This window comes from Struthio camelus, chromosome 6, assembly GCF_040807025.1.
Source record: "Struthio camelus isolate bStrCam1 chromosome 6, bStrCam1.hap1, whole genome shotgun sequence".
NCBI lineage: Eukaryota > Metazoa > Chordata > Aves > Struthioniformes > Struthionidae > Struthio > Struthio camelus.
The window spans coordinates 28,433,546-28,451,372 of NC_090947.1; the positions used below are offsets into that span (position 1 = coordinate 28,433,546).

At 55.4% G+C, this 17,827-nt stretch overlaps 2 protein-coding genes across 4 annotated transcripts; one reads left to right on the plus strand and one right to left on the minus strand.

Annotated features, from left to right (window-relative positions):
- Positions 1-8: 8 nt before the first annotated feature.
- Positions 9-8,045, plus strand: RNF25 (ring finger protein 25). Of its 2 annotated transcripts, none has more exons than XM_068948901.1 (10): positions 9-69; positions 186-260; positions 332-434; positions 539-606; positions 1,353-1,422; positions 1,560-1,631; positions 2,263-2,403; positions 2,924-3,085; positions 4,169-4,303; positions 4,435-8,045. In XM_068948901.1, the coding sequence occupies exons 1-10, from the start codon at positions 29-31 to the stop codon at positions 5,173-5,175; spliced, it is 1,608 nt and encodes a 535-aa protein (XP_068805002.1). In that variant the 5' UTR covers positions 9-28; the 3' UTR covers positions 5,176-8,045. The 2 variants fall into 2 exon arrangements, with proteins under 2 accessions (XP_068805002.1, XP_068805003.1); XM_068948902.1 differs by having other exon boundaries at positions 2,996-3,085.
- Positions 8,046-10,419: 2,374 nt separating this feature from the next.
- On the minus strand, positions 10,420-17,825 carry BCS1L (BCS1 homolog, ubiquinol-cytochrome c reductase complex chaperone). Of its 2 annotated transcripts, none has more exons than XM_068948906.1 (8): positions 17,744-17,825; positions 15,595-15,971; positions 14,948-15,087; positions 14,641-14,835; positions 13,257-13,320; positions 12,642-12,811; positions 12,045-12,162; positions 10,420-11,144 (listed from the first exon to the last, which is right to left on the minus strand). In XM_068948906.1, the coding sequence occupies exons 2-8, from the start codon at positions 15,912-15,914 to the stop codon at positions 10,892-10,894; spliced, it is 1,260 nt and encodes a 419-aa protein (XP_068805007.1). In that variant the 5' UTR covers positions 15,915-15,971; positions 17,744-17,825; the 3' UTR covers positions 10,420-10,891. The 2 variants fall into 2 exon arrangements, with proteins under 2 accessions (XP_068805007.1, XP_068805008.1); XM_068948907.1 differs by lacking the exon at positions 17,744-17,825 and adding an exon at positions 17,372-17,516.
- Positions 17,826-17,827: the final 2 nt, after the last annotated feature.

Below are 17,827 nucleotides of genomic sequence, written 5' to 3' on the forward strand. Positions count from 1 at the left end.
CCCTTCCGCTTCCGGGGCGCGCGGCAAGATGGCGGCGGCCGGCGAGGAGGCGGCGCCGGCGGCCGACTGGTAACGGCGGCGCCGGCGGCCCCTTCCCTCCCCTTCTCCTCCCCTTCCCCCACGGGGCGGCCGGGGCCCCCCGGGGCCGCCGCCGCCGCCTCCGCCTCACGCCCGTCCCCCCGCAGGGCGCTGCCGTCGGAGGTGGAGGTGCTGGAGTCCATCTACCTGGAGGAGCTGCGCGTGGCCCGCGGCGGCAGCAGGTACCGTAGCGCGGGCCGGGCCGGGCCCCGCGGCGGCGCCCCGACCCTCACCTCAGCCCCTGCCCCCGCAGGTCGGAGCCCTGGGAGATCTGCATCACCCTGCACCCGGCCACGGCCGAGGACCAGGACTCGCAGTACGTGCGCTTCACCCTGGTGCTCTCCGTGCCCCCGCAGGTAGGGCCCGGCCCTGCCGCCGCTGGCGCTGGCGCCCGCCGCCGGCCCCCGCACCGCCCCATTCCTCGCCTGTGCGCGTTTCGTCTTGTTTTTGTGTTTTCCAGTATCCCGACAAAGCTCCAGAAATCGCCATCAGGAACCCACGGGGGCTGTCAGATGAGCAAATTCAAAAGTGAGTGCTGGGGGAGAGGGGAAGGACAGGAAGAGGACAAACTTCTGCTCTGGAGAGATGGGAGGGAGACAACTGGTGGCATTTTAGTGCTGGAAAGTCTCTTCCCAAGTTCTTGTGGCTCCCCTAACCCAGAAGTGGTTACTGGCCACTAAGTCTTGTCTTAAATCATGTGAGAACCACTGACACTGAATTTGGCAGTGATGGATTAAGTCTCTAGATGTGTTGTTCTACTGTGGTCTGCAGTGAAACGTAATGTAAATCTCTTAGGCCCTTGAAGGTGTTGGTCCTGCTTTGGCAGAGATGGGACTGGACTGAGTCCCAGTGCTCGGGCAGCCTCTTGTTGCCTTTGTGCTCCTGTCCTTAGCGCAATGGGATGTGCTTAGAAAGAGTCCAGTATCTGCTGGCAGCACAGAACCCTGCTGGACCTGCCTTAGGGATCACTCTGTCAGAAAACGGAGCCTGAGCATCATCAGAACGGAAGGGCTTCTGGGTGAGCTCAAGTCAGAGCAGTTTGCAAACCTGCTCATGCACCTTCTCTGAGGACAAACGTTGTGAGGTGCTAGGAAAGCACATGGATATGTATTTTCACATGTGCCTGTCTAGTGTTTTAGGTAAAGCCTGAAGCCCAGTGCTTTCCTGTGTGATTAGTCTTTCTTCCACCTGCCATCATGGTGAAGTACTAGGTATGTGGGAGAGTACAAAGTGGGTCTAAACTCCTATTAAGTGTTTCTGCTTCTTTGCTTTAGGATTTCACAGACCCTGGGACATGTTGCTGAAGCCAGACTGGGGACAGAGGTGCTATACGAGCTGATTGAGGTGAGAGTTAGGGGAGTTTGGGTGGGTGGCCAGCCATTGACACTGTTCCCCTGACTGACTTCCTGCGGGTGGGATGGCCTTGAGCCTGGGCCCATAGGAGGCCACTGAGTAAAGCGTTCGCTTTTCCCCTCCCGCAGAAGGGGAAGGAGATTCTCACTGACAACAACATTCCCCATGGCCAGTGTGTGATCTGCCTCTACGGATTCCAGGTAGGAATGTGTGTCTCAGCCCCTGTCCCTCTGATCTGTAGGCAATGTTATTTAGCAGGTACCATCCTAAGGCAATGTATTTTGGCCTCCATGTCAGCCTGGAGATAAGTTTCTACAGAAATGGGGTGTAGGGATGGTGAGTGATGTCAGAGAGTCTCTTAAGAAAGTGAATGAGGTCTGGGCATAGCTGCTGGCGTGTCTCTGTTTCCCTGTGTTGGTGAAACCTCTCCTGGAGTTCATGGCCCAGGCAGTCAGAAGAGACGGAAATGTATTTGTGCAAGTGCTGAGGTCTAAGGGGACAGAGGAGCTGTGTTGTCCAGCCTGCAAAGAGAGGTGATTCCTGTCTAGGAGGGACAATGCATCAGGTGGGAAGAGATGCAGAGAAAACAGTCACAAAAACCTTGCAGCTTGGCATTAGGAGTGTTTCTGACTCGCAGAATAGGGTGCAGTTTCCCTGTAAGAACTGAGGATGAGATGGAGCCCAATGGAAAAGGTTATGTGGCTCAGTGCCAGCAATAACACTAGTGTCCTGCTGCCAGTGCTGACACTGGAGTGACAACCCACCTCAGCTGGGGAGGCCACACAGCCCTGTGCTCAGAAACCCTTTAAAGCTGCTCTCTCTCCTCTACAGGAGAGAGAAGCCTTCACAAAGACCCAGTGCTACCACTACTTCCACTCCCACTGCCTGGCCCGCTATGCCCAGCACATGGAAGAGGAGGTCCTCATGCAGCAGGAGGAGAGGGAGCAGCACCTGGCACCTTCCCCCAAACAGGTATTGGGCCCTGGGCTTCCTTCCATGGACCCCTGCGTAGGCCCCCATGACTTCTGTGTCACAGCTCTTGGGGATGTGGAGCAAGGGCTAGTGTGGGCCAGCAGCCTTGTGCAGCATGGTCAGTGTCATGCCCCTGGCCAGAAATCAGAGTGGGGATTGGACCAAGTGACTTCCAGGGGCCCTTTCTGACCAAAATTACTGTATGATTTTTTTTAGTACTTCAGCAGTTAGTTTACTGTATTTCTGGGTCAGTGCCCAGTATATGAGGAATCGGGGGGTTTGTTACATTCTTGGAATTCTGAAACCATAAAAGTTGGAAACTTTTTCACGTGAAAGGTGAGCTCCTTCCCTAGCCCTCTAACTCTAGGAGTTTACAAGACTCCCAGTGGTGCAAGATAAACGTAACCTGTGTTTGTAGCAGTCAGCCAGGCTAGGCTATTTTCAAAGTGCTATAATCGCCATGCTCTGGCAGAAGAGTGCTCGTGGTCAGCTGAAGAAGGCCACCCTGTTTCCCTTCCAGGAAGGGGATTATCTGGAAGTGCGTGGGCTGGGTCAGAGCCTGGGGTTGGTATCAACGCTCCCCTCCTTGCAGGAAGTCGGTGTGCAGTGCCCTGTCTGTCGGGAAACCCTTGTCTATGATCTCTGTGCTCTGAAGGCAGCACCGCCCCCGCAGCACCCGCTGGTAAGAGATGGGGTCTCATTTGCCCAGCTGTGTCTGCTCTCTGCATGTGCCCAGCTGTGTCTGCTCTCTGGGTAGCTTGAACTCAAGTGTTAAGGTGAACAAATGAGCATGTGCTGCAGCCCTTTATATCTTCCCAGACAGTCTATCTAAAGGGTAGTTCACAGAATCTAGCAGGGTGTCTCCTGTCTGTTTGACATGTCTGCAAAGCGCAGGTTTAGTTGTTTAGCACTGAACCATGAAAGGAGATGCTGTATCCTGTTTTCCTCGTGTACAGATGTGTACAGAGAAGCCAAGATGTGTCTGCACAGCCACCAAGTCCTGGGAAGGGAGCCTGTTGACGAGGCCTGTTCACGTGCCCTGCCAGTGACTCTAGGAAAACAGACAAAAGAACAAACTCTGTCTAATGTGCACATCTTAGAGGGCAGCTCCTCTGCCACGGGGAGGGGCCTTGCCATAGAGAATCCAGCTTCAAGGATGATAGGACAGAGGGAAGAAAAGGGCCTATGGTTAAATCTGCCTGTGTAAATAACACTGTCCTGTGGGACAGAGGCAAAGATGTGTAGTGTCATCAGTCTTGCCCCCCTGGATGAGCAAATGTGCTAGGAGGGAGGTGATTCTGCCATGGGGCTGGGAGTGCCCTCATGGAACCTCTTTGTGCGCTCTCTGCTCTAAAAGAATAGCTTAATGACATATGCAACATAATGAGAATAACTTAAAGACAATAACTTAAAACGTGTCCCTGCACACACTGGGATATAATTAGAGTCACGCGAGTGACGCTGGCTCATACAGTGCGTTCCGTGGTCTCCGACCTTGGCCGTCGTGTATCTCGCTCCGAAGCAGGAGGTCCCTGGGCAGTCAGTACAGGGAACAGTGGGTCTGTGCTGGCACGCTCTGCCTCCATCTAGGGATTTCACACAGATCTGTAGGCCTGGCTGGTATATGGTGAGGAGAAGCAGGTAACCCAGATGCTGTGTGATCAGAGGTGGGTTTGGGGAGTCACTGTCACTACTGCTAGCTGCCTACCCACGCAAGGTGTTAAGAATCCCCCTTATCCTCCTCCTCTTGCTCTCTGCCACTCAGGAGCCATACAGGCCGGATGCCAAGACACTGCAGCACCAAGAAGAACTGCGCTTAATCTTCAAGAGGCAGCAAGAGAAGGGGGGCATTATTGACCCTGAAGCAGAGAGAAACCGTTACTTCATCAGCCTCCAGGCGGTATGGCACCCGGGGGCAGAGCACTGCTGAGCTCTGCACTGGTGAGGGCGTTCCTGGGCTGCCAGGCCCAGTGCTATCATCTGCTATGGGGCTGCCTGTCCCTTTCTTCATCACTGGCTTCTTTCTTTCAGCCTCCAGCTACAGTTGATCCAGGCCAAACAGCCTCAGCTTCTGAGCCGCAGGCGACTGCAAGCGCTGTGGATTCACCCCAGCCACCCTGCCAGCCCTCAGCTCCAGAGCCAGCCAGGTCTCCAGAGGCAAGGGCAGAAGCCAGGCAGCCTGAGAGACCAGCTGTGCCCAGGGAGCAACAGAGCAAGCGAGAGAGGCTCAGAGGGGAGAGGCTGGGCCTCAGAGGCCAGGGCAGGCAGTTGTGCAGCGATGCGCAGAGAGCGGCAGAGGAACCCTGTCATCTGCTCCATGGCCCCAGGGGGTCCAGGGGCTTCAGCCAGAGACCAGAGCGGAGGGAGGAGAGGAGCCAAAGATCTGGTGGGAGGCACAGCCAGGAGTTTCCGAAGCCTCACAGCAGAAACAGGGCTGCAGCCCTGGCTGAAAGAAAGGAGTTGTGCCCTGAAGACCCCTCACCGGTAACAGGGACATTGGACTTGAAGGAGGATTACCACAATGTGGGAAGATGGACCCCGGAGCAGGGGGCTGAGTGCCAGGGCAATGAGGAGAACCCAGCACTTAACCGCAGCGACCACAGAGCAGCCCCTAGCTGGCAGGGCCACCACAGGCCCTGGGATTGTGGGAGGTGGGAGAGGTCCAGGGTCCAGGAGCGTGGCTCCTACCCCAGAGCACCAAGAGGGCGAGGGGTGTTCAGGCCTGGTGGACGTCGAGAAGCCCATCTCCTCGAAAAAGAGAGCGGCTCCTAGCAGGACTGGTGAGGGGCTGGGCTAGGGGAGGGAAAGGGCTGTTTTGGGGGAGAACAGTGAAGGTTCTGGTGGAGCAGTAGCAAGCAGACACCATGCCCCTTGGAAAGGAGGAGGCCCATCCTGGATTCCCACCGCATGGCTTGGGGCGGTTGGCACATGGCGCAGCTTGGGCAAGGTAATGACTCTAGGGCATATGCGCAGAGTGAAGCGTTCTAGCGTGGCTGCCTGGTGTGAGCCGTCACCAGCGTTGGAGAAGCTAACTCCTGACAGTCATGGCAACCTTGGTCTCAGAGGATGCAGAGGGCATGGGAAGCCTTGACCAGGGACTAGCACCCACCGTGCATGAGCTGGCAAAAACATCAGCGCCTGCAGAGCACGTGGATTGGGCTCAGCATGCTGCCACAGCAGAGCCAGAGTTTCGGTAGGACCTTCCCTGCAACTGAGCATCCCTGTAGAGCACGGTGGCACTAAGCAGTGAGGTTGTACTAGAGCAGCAGCCTGGACCTCAGCTTGCTGCATCCTCAAATGCTTTTTGGAGCATTTTCTCAACCTGCTCTTTCTTGTCACAACGTTGCTTCTCCCCCAGCCCTGACCTCCACTCAGGTGATGGGCTTGGCCAGACAGCCCAGGCAAGTCCTTTGTACAACAGGATGCTTCCAAATTGCAGCCAGGATAGCTAAGTTAGGCCTAAGCCAGCACGTTGGCAGGTCAGGGCTGTCCAATGAACAAGGCTTTGGGCTGGCTTCTGCTCCCCCAAGAAGTCTGAATTTAGCTGGAGCTTCTGCGCTGTCCTTCAGCTGCCTTTTAGTAGTGGCTGCATTGGAGAGACTTAGGAAAGTGTTCTGTTCTGTGTCCTGTATATTTCTGTTAGGGTCCCTTTCTAAGCCTAGGCCATCCTTTGGAGCTCACAGAGGCCCAGAGTGAAGACAGGTCCCAGTACTTTGGATTTTCTTACCTCCTTTCATCTTCTCCTCATGCTGCTCTTGCTTTAAAGAAATGAGGATTCGCTCTTTATACTAACATGTCCCTGGTGCAGTTCCTTCTACTGGTGCTTCACAGATTTAAACTGTGTCCAACTCCAGAGACATGATGGGAGATCCCAAGTCTCTGGAGTGGGACGTTGCTACAAAATTAATGCATTGGGTCTTCTTTCAAACCTGTTCCCTTCGTATTCTCTGCCCTCTTTTTTTTTTTTTTAAACTGTTTGGCACCCAGTGTTGTCTCTGGTATTGCTCCCTTCCCCTCTTTCCCATGTGCTGGTGTCTCCCCTTACCCAGAGCCAGGGCAGAGACCTTCCCCTGGGCACTCCTGAGTGGTAGGAGAGCTTTCCTGCTCCCAGTTTTGCCTGGCTCGGTGTAAGCTGTCCAGTCAACCCAGATAACACTGATTTGTTCACACTTGTTTGTGCCTTGTGCCCCTGCATGCACCTTTTTGGCTCTATGGGGGCTATTACAGTCTTCCTCTTCTTGCTGAGCTTTCTTTGAATAGTGCAGAAATCACCATGCTTTGGATTTACCAAGGCTTCCAATGCAATCACTAGGAAATCAACATCTGTCTCCAGACTGGGAGAGCATTTGCCTCACTTTGCCTTTCAGATCCTTTCTCACATAAACAGTGCACAAAAGCCTTTTCCTGAATGGGTCCTCCTGACTGCCTGCTCTGCTCGCTGCCCTCCTAGCCTTTTCCTGATGATGCTGGTTTAACCTACTGCCTAATGTTTGGGTGATGGTTTGGTTGGTTGGTTGGCGTTTTGGGGGGGGGGGGGGGGGGGGGGGAAGTCTTCCTTACTTAAATTTCAAACATAGGCCTATTTTCAGCCTGATCTCCAGCACCTTAATGCTCCAGTGAGCTTTCTTTTCTTGCTTTCCTCAGTCTGAGCCTATACATCTTGGGCTTGTGGATCTGAGAGGCAAACTGTATGCCCTGGACACCTACTCACTGACCCTCTGAAACGTGCCCTGACTTTTTTCTTTAGTGCTTGCTCTGTTCTTGTTCCAGCCTGTTTGTGGGTGAACAGCCATTTGGGTGAAAAGGGAAGGTGTAAACTTTAACTGACATTGGTGCTGTTTTGCTGCCTTCTGTCTTTACGTGTGAAGTTCCTGTGCTCCAAAAAAGATTTGATCATGTCCTGAAAGAAACACAAATATCTCTGCTCCTTGCAGCAGCTCTAGCTAAAGCTCCTTTGCTTCCTCCAGAGTCAGATTCAGTCTCTCCTCAGCTGGAAAGCTGTTGTGCCATGTGTCTGGGAGCATGGGAAGGTATCCATGGAAATCCCAGTGAGTAGGGACCTGGGTAATTTCAAACATGCCAAACCTGTTAGAGGGGAGGGGATATTTGTGTAGGGATCTGGGAAAGGCTCTCACCTCTCTGGCTTACTGCTGTCAGCCTGGAGCAGAGAAAATCTTGCAACTGCGTGTGGAAAGGAATTTGGGTTAAACAAAACAAGCTCCAGAAAAAAGCCTTGGTAGTCAGTTGACTGGTAGGTGCAGAGGAACTTGACCCTGGTTCGAAGAGGATTTTGGGGCACTGTGGGAGACATTGAGGCTGTCATCTCCCTGCCTTCATCCTGGCGTGACGCATCCTCTCCCGCACCCTAGAGTGGCAGAGATCTCTGGAAGGGAGTCTTTGCCTGGCTCCTTTGCCTATGCTTGTCCAGGGTGGGGATTTGGGATCGGGGAAGAATAGTAGCCCTGAGGGTCCTCACTTGGTGTCCAACCACTTGGTGTGCTGGGGTGGGGTGCCAATATTGACCTATCTAATGGGGCTGTTGTGAGGCTTAACTGGTAAAAGTGCTCAGAGATGCCAGAGGGAAAGGCACTGGTGGTGTCTGTAGTATTAATAACACTATTAAAAGCAAGCAGAGTGACTGATGTTGCTGCCTGTGCTCTTATGTGGTGGCATTGGGCTGGGGGATCTATGTGGCCATGTCTCCTTCACATCGTTACCATGTGCCACCACACACCTGTTGACTCATACCTTTGCTGTTTGCCAGGAGTTAAATGGCCAGTTTTGTCCTCCAGCACGCGAGGAGCTGAGCGAACGCAGGTGGTGGTTGGGGAAAGGATGAACACAGGGTTTGAGCTGCCAACAGCAGCATCGTGCTCCGGGGAGCAAGTCTAAACTACAGTGCTTGATTTGAGCCTGCTCTTGTCATCTCACAGCCAGGCTGGGTGCAACTCCACTCTGTGGGTGTAGGGCCTGAACAGTGTGGGTGAGGTGTTAGATCCAGGCTCTGTGCTCTCCAGCCCTTCACCCATCCTGTCTCCGCTTGTCCGTGCGTCCCCAAGAGAGCTCCTCCTCCACGTTCATCCTCATGCTTGTGTTATGACTGGCAAAGGTACTGACTGCTCCAGGTCTGCCTCTCCACGCGCTGTCCCTTTTACCACCCATGGGAGCCAGCCCAAGTCACTGGAAACTCCCTTGTGGCAGGATCAACCCTTTCAGCCCTGCTCAGACTTGGTTGCTGGAGGCTCCCCAGCACTGCTGGGCCCAGGCACCCAGCAGGAGACAGGCGCAACTGGCACAACTCCTTCCTGTCTGACACTGCATGCAAGGCTCCTGGGGTCGAGGCTGTTCCCAGTGCAGCTGTGGGACATTGTCCTCAGTGAAACAACTCACACGTGCGTGCCATCGCTTGTGGAAACATCTCTGCTAGTCTCAGACTGCATCAAAGCGGTGCCTTGTTTGCACTGAAATTCAGCCAGATGGGATCAGCTGGGCCGCTTTGTACCTCCTGTAAGCTCTTAACTTTGCTCCTGGCCCCGCAGAGAAACAGCAGGGCTGAGCAGAGACCTAATGGATCAGGTTTGGCCTGCAGCCAGCTTCCCTAGAGTCTGACCTGTGTCTGCGTGCCACAGCCTTTCTTGTTCGGTGTCAGCTAGCCCTGGTGGTAACGGCATGAGCCTGCCTCCCCCTGCGAGCCTCCATCAAAGGACCCCAGCATGGGAACTAGCAGAGATGGAAGCACCAGGACCCCCCCCACCAGAGTGTTACAAATGGACTATTTTGGGCCTGCAGACTGGGCACTTTTACACCACTGAAATTTGTTTTGTCACAGAATCCATTACACACTGCCAGGCTGGGGCCTGGGCCTGGGAACAGGCAGGCCCCTTGCTCCAGGGGCTGCGTCCCCTGAGTGGCAGGGGAGCAAAAGGCCACGAGCCGCAGCCTCCCGGGCAGTGGACGGTGGCTCCCCAGCCCATGCTCCCTTCCCACCCTGGTGGCTCCTCTGCAAGTGCTGCCTCTGCCCTACAAACCTCATTTGGCTCCCAGCTCAGCTGGGATGTGACAGCAACGCTACAGCACTGAGCGCCGAAACCAGGCCATGGAAAGCGAGGTAAAAGGACTTTGAAATGGGAACTGGGGAGAGAAGACACTCAGGCTGGCTCTTCCCATGTGAGCGTGTGCACTGACCTCCCCCAGCAATGTGGCATTGAGAAGGAGCCGCACAGGCTGCCTGGATGAGGCCTCCCCTCCCAGATCGCGTTTCAGGGCCCCGTATCTTCCCCCACCACCTTCTCTGGGGGGGTTGCTAGCAAACCATGCCCACCCAGGGAAGGAAGCCCATGCAACTGGTACCCTGTTGGTACCACAGCCAGCAGCCTGAGGGAGAACAAGCTGTCTCTTGGGAGTTGTTTCTCTTTTCCTGAAAGAGCTCTGGATTTGCAGTACTGACTGTGCCAAACCCTCCCTTGCCCTCTGGCACAGCAGATTTTGAGGCTCACAGACTTTGCTCAGCTTTAAACACAAAGCACACTCAAGCACACCACCAGGGCCAGGCTGGCAGCAGCCCTGTGCTGGAGGAAGAGACAAAACTCAAATCAGCAGCACAGGTCAACCAAATCCCCTCTGAAAGGGCACAGGGTCTGCACAGGTTACTGGGTGCAGCACCATCCTAACAGCCTTGCTGGCAGTCAACCCTCAGAGAACAAGATGGTCCCAGGAGGACCCAAGGACCCAGAGACCCAATCGATCCTTTGGCTTGATCTTTCCTTCCAGCACCAGTCCACTGTTACACTAGGAACTGCACCCTTAGAAACACGGCCCCTGGGGACAAGGCAAACGCCCTCTGGAGCAGGGATTCAGGACTTGGACAGCCCCAAGAAGCGCCTGGAGCAGTGCTGCTCCCACCTGTCGAGGTTGGAAGGGCTTTGGGCCAGGATCTGGACCACGGGGCAACTAACAAGCAAGGGAACAACATTGTCACTTAGTGGCACGCGCACAAAAGCAGACAGGACCCGAGAGCAAAGAGCCACGTTGTACGTTTCACAGAGGACATTCACAAGACAGCGCAGACTATTCTGCTGAAGACCTCTCCTTACAGACCTCTCCTATCTGCAGCTCTCTTCAGCACGGTAGCATCACAATGTCTTGCCTCAGGAAAACGCCAGTCAAAGGGATTGACTTGCCATGGTTTCACATCCAGAAGCCTTGGCAGATTACAACAATCCCAGCACAAGGCTCTCTGGTGAGTGGGGCCAACGTATTAACACCAAAGTCAGGGAGCAGCAAGAGCCGATCCCATTACCCTGCTGCAGGACTGGCACCTCCGACTCTCTGTATGTTTTAATAAAAAGCCAAGGCCTTGGTGAGGTAGAGATGAACAAGAGACCTGGCCTGTGTGCCTGGGCAGCTCCACAGTATCCCCAGGATGGTCAAGTCCTTGCCCCAGAAGTTCTCAGGCCTCACAGAGTGGCAGAGCAGGGCACATCCGTGGTCACAGCAGGATGGAGTGTATATTTTCAATGGCTCCTCTGGGGTCTGTCTTGTAGAGCATGAAGTGGCCCTGCACCTGGGCAGCGCTGATCTGATCGGAGACTGCCAGTGCCTCCTGTGCAAAACACTCAGCTGCAGCCGGGGGCTGCTCAGGATAGAAGCGCTGGAACATGCAGGCAAGCTGCCAGCGGGAACAATGGCCCACGTACTGCTTGAGATCCACGCGCCCGGGCCGCACCAGGGCTGGGTCCAGCCTGTCGAGAAGCACAGAGAAGTAAGCGATGTCCTGGCCCTGCTCTACCAGCCGGTCCAGAGGAGCATCACTGCCTGCCCTCTCTGGCCAGGCTTTGTTTTGCCCCACTGAAGGGTAACCTCTTACCCTGGAGAACTGCTCAAAAGCCAAAGGGTAACTTGAAAACTTAATTAAACTGACTCTGCAGGACAAGTCCAGCAGAAAGCCCTCTCCACGCTAGGACATGCTAGTATAGGATCATGGCATCCTATCTGCCAGGTCCTGTGTGCTCTGGGATGGCAAAGGTGGGGAACAGGTTTGTCCCTGACGGTTGGGGTGGGGAGGATGGACCCAAAAGAGGGGAGAGAGCTGGGAAGGGCTGGCTGCTGGGGAGGACAAGCTTGTCCTGGGAGCCAGCTCTGCCCATCGGTGTCCCATGGCACCCTCTGAACATACCAGACAACCTAGGCCAATTTGGTTTGGACTGAGCCAAGTCCGCTGCAACACAGCCTCTGGCAAACACACGAACCAGGTTGCTGAGCGCAGCAAGGGTGCCAGGAGCCAAGGCTACATGCTGTTGACTGAACAGGCAGCGCATGGTGCCAGCTTTTTGCCCATGGCATATAACTCCAAACCCCACAGACCCCTGCATGCGTAAGCTGGCATCTCTCCTGAAGGGAGGAACCACTATAATATGGTCTGAACAGCAAGTGAGCATCAGAGGGCCCAGCAAAGGGGGCAATTAGGGATCATGGAATCTGCATCCTGAGGATTGCGAAAACCTGCTATTTGGCCAACGAACCACCAAACCTCACACTGGAGGGCGCAAATAACGCTCCACAAAGCCCATGAAAAGGGCTCCAAGGGAGTAAGTTTTCCCCCATGCCACCTTTCCCACTCTGCCTGATAATGCAGCTCTCACCTGTCCACGTAGTTGGTGGTCATGAAGACAATCCTGGCCTCTGTGGAGGCCACGCCATCCAGGGCGTTGAGGAGGCCGCTGAAGGTCAGACGCCCCATGCCTTGGTACACAGCAGGGTCTGGGGACAGACATGTCTCAGATCCCATCTGCCAGACACTCACCCAGGACGGTCTTGTGAGCCACCTCCCCATGGCCTAAGGCTCACCACAGCTTGCCAAGATGTGGCATCTTAAGCCAAGTGCTCTCCCTGGCTGAGAGCCCATACACCTTCCCTGTCCACAGGCCCCCCAGGGAATCCAAAAGGAGAATGAGGGGGAAAGCTGTCCCCTCTGTCACGCTGAGAAGAGCTCAGCAGGACAAATGCCTTTGCCTGAGGTACTACTAGGACAAGGGACCCAAAAGCTCCTATTATATAGCCCAGCCAAAACTGGGTGAGGTCCATTTTGGGCCATGAGGATCAAGGCAGCTACCCGCTCCTGATCTCTGCTGAACTAGGCCCCAGGAACTGGTGCAGCTGCAAGGAGCCCAGAGCCCAAACCATCTCCCAGCACAGCTGGCCAATCTCCCTCCCGCTGCCCAGCCCAGGATCAGGCTCACTCTCAGCAGCAAGGTCCCGACTGACGAAGGCAGCGTCCACATCCTCCAGAAGGATGATGCTCTGCTGTGGTGCCACGCTCAGGAGGTGATTGAGCCGGTCATCAGAGAGGCTGCGGTCGCTGAGGCTCAGCAGGCAGATACTGTATTGCAGCTCCCCGGCCAGGGCTGTGCTGGGAAAGACACAAACCACAGGGGTGAATCAGGGCAAGAGATTCTCCCTGAGCAGAGAGAGGCAGAGGAAAGGTGGAGAACAAGGTCTCCCCGCCCAGCAGCACAGGGCGGAGGGCACAGACCTCCTCCCCCTGGTGGGGATCAGATATGGGTGGTGGGTGCAAGCCCCGCTGCCAGATCAGCCTGCTTGGCACGCTGTTGTTATGCAGGGCTGCGCCAAGCAAGGGTGCGGAGAAGTGCCATCACCCTGAGCTGGTAACAGTGCCAGCAATGCAAACACTTATGCCGGGCACAGTGCGGGAGACGCAGCCCTCTAACGCACATTCCTGGGCAGTGCATTGCTGCATTTCAAACCCAAACCCAACCACACACCCTCATCAACTGCTGCATCCCAGAGCAGGCAGCCGGCAGGAAAGCCACTGTTACCCAGCCAGCAATACTCACATGAAGCTGCTCTTCCCACAGCCGGGTGGACCGTACAACAGGTAGCCTCTTCGGTATGGGATCCCTAGGGAGACAGCGTCCTTTTAGGAACCAGCACAAGGCCTCAAATACAGTCCATCCAACTGTCCCCAACGAGCCACAGGTAACAACCCTGAGCAAGGAACCTGGGTTGTGGCTGTTCTGCGGCCAGCAGTAATGTGGTTTCCATGAACCATGTTTTGGAGAATACTGCTTCAAAAGGATCTGCCCCAACTAATTACCCAGTCCTCATCACTGGGGCTGACTACCTGCCCACACAGACCTGAGGCACCAACATCAACTAAGGCATCTTCACAGTCAGATCAGCTGCTCCAGGCTCAAAGCCTCCCTTTAGGGGCACCAACAGCCCATGGGTGAGAACCGCTCAAAGGAAAGGGGGAATTTCCTCCCCTGGCTGCACAGACAAGGCAAGCTGGATGCTCTGAGCTCTCTTCCGCAGAGCGCCACGAGGGCTATGCTGAGCATGCATGGAGGATGCCAGCAGGGGAAGGCAAGAGAGACAGAAATCTCTCTCCAGCTGTCCGCCAGGAAGGACCACGGGCATCCTGCCCCTCCCCACAGCCGCATCACAGGAGCAATGAACTCCATGGCTCATCGCGGCTCCTGAGATTGGAGGCTGGAGAATCTGCTCAGGAAAAGCCTCCTCCCAGGAGTCTGTTTAGTTGCAATACACGGCAGGATGCCCAAAGAGCTGGACGAAAGGTTAATGGAGCCCTCTCTGTCCTCAGAGACGGGCCAAGAAGCAGGAGGGTGGGAAGTGCTACGAGATGGGACTGTAGCAGGCACAGCAGCCGAGGGCTGAGAAACTGCAGAAATACATGTAAGCAACAGCCTCAGCACACGCTAGATTTGGCCCTTGTTAGCGCCCGCTCCTTCCTTTCTCCTCTGTGCTTATCTACATTAAGGGCTCTTCACCAAGGCAGGACCAGGGCAAAGACCAGCAGAGTTGGTAAAGCCTGAACACAGCAGGGGTGAGAGCACAGCTTTGTGCCCAGGGTCAGACATACAAAGGACTCTTGCAAAGCAGCAAGGCTGTGGTAAAGAAGCCCTCAGCTGCAGCAAAGACAAGATAACATATCCTCTCAAGTTTCACCAGGACAGGTTTGCAGGGCGGGGAGAATGCAGAGCATGAGCAGCACCTCTGAATCTTAACTGTATGTCTGAGCCCTGAGGCCTGACTCCCACTGAACTGAGGGAGATTTGCCCCTTTGCAGATCCAGGCCTAACCTCTACACCTCAGCTCAGTTAGCAGGATGTGTGTGGGACAGTTCCCCACAGCCATGGCTGCAGAGGGGTGAGGAGCCTTGCTGGGCACAGCAGGGAGGATGCTGCGCCAGAGCCTTGCCTCTCTCGCTGTACCACTTGGGGTTCTCGATGAACTCCTTCACGTCCTGGACCAGCCTCTCCGACACACCTTCCTCCAGTACCACGGAGCTGAGGGGGCGGCGGCGACGGGGGAAGCCGAACTGCCGCCACTCTGCTCCCATGGCCGTGTACATGATCGTCCTTCCCTCCTGCTGCTGCAGAGCCAGCTCCCGGGCTGCAAAGAGAGGCAGAGGAGATGGTTGGCAGGGAAAGGGATCTCTGAAGCACCAGGTGTCTCCAGAGAGCAGACTGCTCCTCGCAGGGCCCCACAGTGCTACCCTACAGACCTTCCTGGAGGATGTTGAAGAAGATCTCCCGGTTGGTGCCCAAAGCAGTGAAGGTGACAGACTCCCAAGGGGTCCCAGTGTGCAGGTCGATCATCTGCTTCTCCCGGTTCCGCTCAATGCGAATCCACTTCCTCCGATACCTGGAGCAGGAAGATGAGGTTGGGGGGAGCTAGGCCAGAGCAGACCTCTCTGCACTCGCCTCCAGCTGCAAGCCACAGCTCACCCTCCATGCTCAATTGAATGCAAGTTTCAGCTTCTGCCTTTCATTTCCCAGACAGACAGGCCAGTACTGTCCTCCCTGTCCCCAAAGCAGGCACAGCAGGGTCAGGCTCAGCAGGGGATCTCAAAACCAGCGTGTCCAAAGTGGACTTGGCACAACAGGACTGGCTACATCCAGGGATCTGTTACTGATCAGCTGAGCCCAGCTGGAGGGCATAGCTTAGATCATATGTCAAGGGGCACATTCATCTCAGGTAAAGAAATCAGTTCATCTGGCAAATACGGGCTTCTCATCTTGTCCTAACCTGGACACAGGAAAGTGGCAGGATTCTCTCCGTTGCCCACATGGGCCCCACAGATTAGAGTGTTCTTGCTAAAACACTGGCCAGTCCCCAGACTGCTCTTCTTCTTCCCTTGCCCTCCCTTACCAGATGAAATGGTTCCCAGGGCTGGGGACAAAGTCGAACTTGGTACTGACGCGCCCGCTTTCATGCTGCAGGTATGATGTCTCAACACTCAGGTGCTGCGTGTGCTTGGCATGGTGTGAGATCCAGTTCAGCAGCCAGTGGTAGCTCTTATCCTTGCTGGGCACCTCCAAGGTGATCATGTAATGGCGTCTGAAAGCCACCAGTCCAAACTGAGCCCCCTTCCGGGCTAACGCCAGGGCTGTGCCCACCCCTACGAGGCCAAACCCAGCCCCAAAGTACGGGTTGTCTTTCAGTGCTAAGACAAAGTCAGAAAAGGGCATTGTGGGGGGTTAAGCAGTTCCTTTCAACAGCATCGTCTCTGTGATCTGGAAACAAACCTGTGTGAAAAGAGACAGAGAGGCGAAAGGACTGAATGAAGGAGCAATGAAATACTGCAGGGGGGGACATACTGGCCAGCCCACAATTGCCCAGCCTTTATCACGGCTATGTTCTCAAAGGGAAATGTGCCTTGGTGCGCTTGAATTCACCCACATCTACACTTTCCCTTAGAGAAAACAAACCTCATTTCGATACAGAGAAAACCTTTAACATGTAACATTCAGCACAATAAAAAACACTAGAAACTGCAGACAGCCCCAGACAAGGAGGTTTCTGCATTTCAAAATAGCTCTGCTTTGGACTCTTCAAGGCAGCAAAAAACCACAGAGGTAACATTTCTCCCAGAGAAGTGGGAAGAGAGAGTATTTTTCAACAGGCTCAGCTGTCTGAGCAGGCTCCCAGCACAGTCACCCCAACAGCTGCACTGGCACTAACTGGAAGAGCGGCAGGCTGTGCTGTGGTGCTGCTACAGCTTGATCAGATGCTGCTGCAAACTGGAGAAGCCTCCCCGTAGCCGTAGCTGTTAACAGCAAAGCACAGCTGCCCCTGGCATTCAGTCCCCCCAGACTATGCTGACCACAAGCCTGACTCCTTCTGGGCACAGGTCACAAGCTCAGTCCTCACCACTTACTGCAGATTTTTCAGAGCTGGGGAGAGTCAATTTGATCCTGAATACAGAGCTATCGGCTTAGCCTGTTATGAGGGACTGGCTGCAGGAACCTCCTCCCTTTTTGCACAGCACGGGGATGCTAAAATGCAGACAGGAAGCAGCCAGGAGCTGGTCTACTGGAGCATCTACTGCTTCTTCCAGTCCAGATACCAAGCCTCAAGTTTTACACTGTCTTGTTCTTTAGACAGCTGGAAATCACTGAGCACTGCAACTATTTACGGTTTACTGCCTCAACAAGCTGAAACGCATCCACAGGCCAAGCCTGATAGCATGTTCTTTGCTGCTGGCAACTAGCATGCAGCAGAGGAGGAAGCAGCACCTTCATGTCAGGACTGTCAGGCCAGCTGCATGGACCTCACAACAAGTGGTGGCTTGTGCATCTTGAACCAGAGGGTTCAGGCTGGGACATGACCTCCAAAGCCCTCCTTTGCTCAGCTGTTTTAGGAAGGTATTTGGTTTCATGGTGAACTAAAGGGAGGTGAAAGGGAGGAGGCTTATTGTACAGCTGAAGGTTGCACTTCACTTGCTCACTCCAGTCAAAGCTCTTTAAACATCCCACCCTCAGCGCTGGGCAAGGGGCACTGATGCTGCACTTAGGGGGCCTGAACTCTCTCCAGCTGCCCAGCAAGGGTCTGCCAGGTAGAGGGGATACCTCCCCCCCCCACCCCCGAGGGACAGGGGAGTCAAAACTCTAGCAAGCTCTGACCCTACCCCGAGTCAGGGGCTTACCCCACGGCACAGCCTGCTTTCCACGGCCCATAACAGCGTCTGGCCCCACATCTCGGACAGGATCTGACACTGCAGCACGATCTGCTCCCTAAAACAGGGTCCCCCCCACCTCCTCGGTAACAGAGCTGTCCCCGCAGCAAGGCTCCCCCTCCCACACCTGCCCAGAACAAGTGTCCCCCGCTCCCATAACAAGGCTTCAGCCCCACAGCGTGGGCCTCTGCCCCACGGCGGCTCCCTGCCCCACAACAGGGTCTCTTGCCGCACCCCAGAGCGGGGCTGCAGCCCGCAGAGGGGGGCCCCCGTGCCCACGGCCGGAGCTCGCCCCCCACCCACGCCCCCACCGCAGCCCGGCCCCACCGCGCTGCCCCTCACCTCCGCGCTGCGCCGCTCCCGCCCGCCCAACCCCCCTCTCTATGTTCCCGGCCGGCACTTCCGCCGTCGCCGCTTCCGGCCCGC